Source organism: Vigna angularis, chromosome 7, assembly GCF_016808095.1.
Source record: "Vigna angularis cultivar LongXiaoDou No.4 chromosome 7, ASM1680809v1, whole genome shotgun sequence".
Classification (NCBI taxonomy): domain Eukaryota; kingdom Viridiplantae; phylum Streptophyta; class Magnoliopsida; order Fabales; family Fabaceae; genus Vigna; species Vigna angularis.
In genome coordinates this window covers 12,320,997-12,326,212 of record NC_068976.1, presented here as the reverse complement: position 1 = coordinate 12,326,212, position 5,216 = coordinate 12,320,997, and the positions used below count along the sequence as shown (strand labels likewise).

General features: G+C 30.2%; 1 protein-coding gene across 1 annotated transcript; it reads left to right on the top strand.

Moving 5' to 3' along the window:
• Window positions 1–2,386: 2,386 nt before the first annotated feature.
• On the top strand, window positions 2,387–4,137 carry LOC108337786 (uncharacterized). Its single transcript, XM_017574379.1, has one exon. The coding sequence runs from the start codon at window positions 2,571–2,573 to the stop codon at window positions 3,864–3,866; it is 1,296 nt and encodes a 431-aa protein (XP_017429868.1). The 5' UTR covers window positions 2,387–2,570; the 3' UTR covers window positions 3,867–4,137.
• Window positions 4,138–5,216: the final 1,079 nt, after the last annotated feature.

Below are 5,216 nucleotides of genomic sequence, written 5' to 3'. Positions count from 1 at the left end.
ATAGAATCACCACCATCTGTCAAAAGGTTGCCATGCATTTGCAAACAAAAAAAACTAGGAAAATGAGCTTGAAATAAGTGAACCCTAAAGAAGACTCGTAAGTCTCAACAATTAATAGAATGAAACCAAACGAGTCTGAGTCGTGTAAGAATTGTATATTTAATTCCCACTTTGGAATTTTGTGACCTTCATATTTGGTCCAGCTTATTCTGCCATTGTTGGGGTGATTTGGTTTTTGATTAAAGTTCAAAAAACACACTGCCCTCAATTATGTGCTACAAACAATTAACTCTCATTTTCATGCATGTGTATACTAACCATATTGTAAACACCAATACACAAATTTATCTATGTTGATGTAATAAAAGAGAAAAAGAAAGGTATATTATAATTGCATGCATTTCATGAATGTTTCTGTAAAAGGTAAGAGAAGATTTTAAGATGAAAAGTTGTGAAGTGATGGAAGTATGTGAGTGTTGCATGTATGAAATTTGTTGAGAAACATTTTTGCAGTGAATGCCCACTTTCTTTTACTTGCCTCTATGAAAGGTAGCAATATTCTGAGCAAGATTAGGACCCTTTGACATGAGAAAAGTTGGTAGTGATGATGACAGATTAAAATAATTAAACAAAATTGGTCCCCTCAAGTAGGTTATCAATCTTATATTGAATATTAAAACAAATATTAATTAACACTGTTTAACTAATATCAATATTAAAGAATCGAAATTTATAATTTATAGTAAGGTGAATGAAGCATAGAATCAAAATAAGTCAACCCATGTCACCATAAATACTGTCATTCAAGGATCAAAAGAAATCTGCAAGGTCTCTGAGGATGGACAGGGAAATGCTGTGAAAATAAATGGTGGAAGTTCTGGTTTTTCCATGCATGCATCTATGTATTATAAGCAGTAGTGGTTTTTCTATTTTATTTATTTATTCTTCTATTTTCTTTTTTTTTCAATTTTATCTCAGTGCTGCATTTTACTATATTTTAAATGTTAAGTTTTATTATTATAAAAGTATGCAGAACTTAAGAAACATAAGTCAGTGTTTGGAAATTAGATGCTAAGTTTTATTATTTTTGTATTTTTTATAATATCACTCATCCTAATTACTATATGACATTTATAGGCTACAACGTAATTTTAATATTTCTATTTGTTTCGATTCATATTTTTGGTCTCTATTTTAAAGTATAGACATTTAGTTACCAATTTATAAAATTACTATTTTACTTTAATTATTTAAATCAAGATTTTGATATGTATATGCCATGTTTCAATAATTTATCCATAAAGTAAACAAAAATTAAAGTTAGTTTCTCATAAAGATAAAATTATTTTATATTCAATTCAATTCAAGTTATAGAATTATATACTTTCTTTAATTTTTTATTTATAATTTACGTATAAAATAATATTTTAGTTTATGAATATTTTGTTATTGATTGAAAAATTCGTCCAGTACTAAACTTTTAATGTTAACTTACACATAATATTAGGACCTATATTCTTTTACCATCTTAATATCACATTAATCGAAATAAGTAATTATTTGTAGGTTTTTTTATACGATATGAAAACTTCAATAATTATGAATAAAATATTATTTGTGTCTATATTTCAAAAAAAATGTTTGTTTATCTGTTAAGGTAATAATGAATATTTTAATTGAAACACTATTTATTAAATATTGAATAACTGAATATTTTTTTATTTAAAAATAAGAAGACGAAAGTTACGAATTATGTAAATGGTGAAAAGCTATATTTTACTTTTTTTTTTTAATTTTTGTGTGTGTATTTTTTAAATGAATTTATTATATTGAATTTGTGTAAGAACATGTTATCTCGAAATTTTTGCACGAATCAGAAACTGAATTATCGGAAAGTACACTTTCGAATCTTCACTCATGTGTATGGTGAAATAGTACGTTTTCACAAAATTGTTAATAAAGGACAATGTGTGTTTGAATAGCTACGTATGCCATCAGTCTAAGTAATCCATACAAAATATAAGATTTTAAAAGTCATTACAATTTCCGTCACTAGCCTATGTAAGGCTATCATATTATCCTCCGTTGCTCCATTCATATATATATCTCTTCTCATTTTATACAAAACAAATATACGAGAAATAAAACTGATGAAAATACAAAAATAAATAACATAAATAAAAATAAATAATAAAAGACTAACAACCATAAAGTATTTTGCCAAAATAAAAAAATGTCTAAAAAATAACATAAAAGCTCTACGTTGTCTCCCACCCTTTATAGTAATATTTGAAAACTTGAAGGAGATTTAGGACATTTTTACTTTACTATCAACTTATATATCAAGGACTATGTATCTATTGGAGAAAATCCATGATTCCACCAACCTATCCTCCCCTTCCTAAAATCTATTCACACCCAAGTTCATACAAAAACCCTAAGGTAGATAGTTTCTAAAGCAATAAAACAAAATAGAAATTCAACAAGACCCTCCTCCTCCTCTTTCACTCCCTCCTCTATCTCCATCTCTTCCTCCTCAACTCTTTTTTTCTTATAACCTACTGAAAAAAATGGACAACTCAAAACAAACACACACCACCATGAGCACTAAAGCTTCAAGTTGTGCTGATGCTGAGGGTCATGTTTCTGCAAATCAAAATTTTGGACAACATAGACAACAACAACTGGGGAAACAAGTTAGAAGAAGGCTTACTAACAGACCTTATCAAGAAAGGCTAATGAATATGGCAGAGGCAAGGAAAGAGATTACCACTGCCTTGAAATACCATAGGGCTACTACGAAACTGACTACTGAGCATCAACGACAACTGCAACACCATCATCAACAACATCAATCGTTGTTCTTTCAACTTCCCTTTTATTCAAGGTTTAGCCCAGATGGAAGATTCAAGGCTAGGAGAAGGCCTATGATGTATCCACCAATCTCAAACAAAATATCACAATACTTAAATGATTTTTCATTCTCCTTGTCCTTCCCACCCCTTCCTTCTCTTCCTCTTCATTCCCCTCCTCTTCATCTTCCTCTTCCTCCTCCTTCATCTCCAATTCAAAATTTTTATCCCCACACCTTAACTTCCCCATTTTCTCCTCCACCCCTTAAGCCAGAACCTCCCAATTTCACACTTCCAAGTCAGACATTGGGATTTAACCTCAATCTACATAGTTTCAACAGTTCAGAACCTACCCTTTTGCTTAATAACAACACCTTTGATCCTCCCTTTTATCTTGAAAATAACACTTTAGATCCTACCCTTTTTCTTGATAATAACACTTCAAATACTAGCTTTTTGCTTGATAACAACAACACTTTAGATCCTACCCTTTTATTTGATAACAATATTTTAGATGATACCCATGTGCTTAATAATAACATTTTAGATGGTACCCCCGTGCTTAATAACAATATTTTAGATGGTACCCCTGTGTTTAACTACAACAACAATTTGGAACCTATCCCTTTGTCTAGCAACAATGTCTCATCATTATGCTCTTACTCAACTCCAACATTAACTTCCCCTCCATTTCTAACTCAACAAGATGTTCCTTTAATTGGAATATCGCAGTCACAAGGAGAAATGGTTTCCACAACGATGAATATCATTGAATCTAGTACTACAAATCAAGCTAGTGGAAGCATGCATATAGCCATGGATGAAGAGGGCATGAAAGAGATCAGAGCATTGGGACAACAACATCAGATGGAATGGGATGACACTACGAGTATGATCACTTCAGCTCGGTGGTACGATTACTTACAACAAATGGAAAATAATGCAACTGCAGTCAACAATGGAGATGATACATGTCATGGGATCTTTGATGATCAACTTGAATTTCCTATATGAAAAAATTAATGCTTGTTAAGACAAGTTTACAACATTGGGCTCCGTGAATTTAGTCCAAATATCACTTTACTTTGGTAAGTTTTATATAACAAGTTTCGTTGTTTAACTCATACTATCAATGACATTGTCATTGAATTAGTTTGTGGACAATTATCATATGGAGAAAAACTTTGCTATGTCTCTGAGATGGATAGAAAAAAAAATGCAGTACTAAAAACTAGTAGAAGTACTTGCAAAGTTTTCCTTTTACGTGTGTGAGGTTGCATTTTTAGTTATTGTTATAAAGATATTATATAACATGCATATTAATTTATTTTGTTTCAGCACGTTGTTTTTATATTTCAAAAAAATAAAACTTTAAAAATATTATATATTTATGATTTAGTTTTTTTACTGAAACATTATTTTATTTTTAATTGGTTAAACCCATTTTAATAATGAATTTAACTTATTTTTAAGAATTTTTTGTTTGGAATTAATCCATGGATCAATGCTACATTTCATACATCTACCTCAACTATTTTCTTAAATAATTATGTGATAGTCCCTAATAGCTTTTTGTATGTACCAGTAATCCAGAATTGGAATAAATACTTAAAATTCACCCTTAACTATGAAGTAGTAGACACAGTAATAGACTTCTATGCAGTTAGAATACTCGGCCACTAAAGATTTATTAGACTTTAAATAACACCAATATAAAAAAATGCGTGTTTATAAATAGAATAACTTATTTTAAACTATACAAAAATTATTGAAAATTAAATAAAACTAATTAATAAGTTTGACTTTACTTTACTCTGCAACATAAATTGTCTGCTCTAGCTTTGTTTATAAAATAAAACAATAAATTAAGCGAAATTAATGAGCAAGACATGATGGATGGACCAACTGAGATAAAAATCTCAGATTTCTTGCAATGAAGACAGAAGAAGATAAACTCACCACCATTTGTCAAAAGTTGGCATGCATGGCAGCCGGTGCTCTCATGCATCTGAAAAAAAAAACTAGAAAAATGAGCTTGAAATAAGTGAACCCTAATAAGTCTCAACAATTAATAGAATGAAACCAAGGGAGTCTAAGTCATGTAAGTATTGTGTATTTAATTCTCACTTTGGAATTTTGCGACGTTCTTAGTTGGTCCCGCTTATTCTGCAATTGTTGGGATGATTTGGTTTTTGCTAAAAGTTCAACCCACACCGCCCTCGTTAACTCTCATTTCGATGCATGTGTATACTAACCATTTGTAAACATTAATACACAAATTGATCCGTTTATACATAGCAAAAGAGAAAAAGAAAGGTATCAATTGCATGAATGATGAATTAGAAGAGTGTGGTGTGGTTAGGT

What these genes read in the sequence shown, in the direction of transcription:
- LOC108337786 (XM_017574379.1), top strand. Translation starts at nt 2,571, where the DNA reads ATGGACAACTCAAAACAAACACACACCACCATGAGCACTAAAGCTTCA.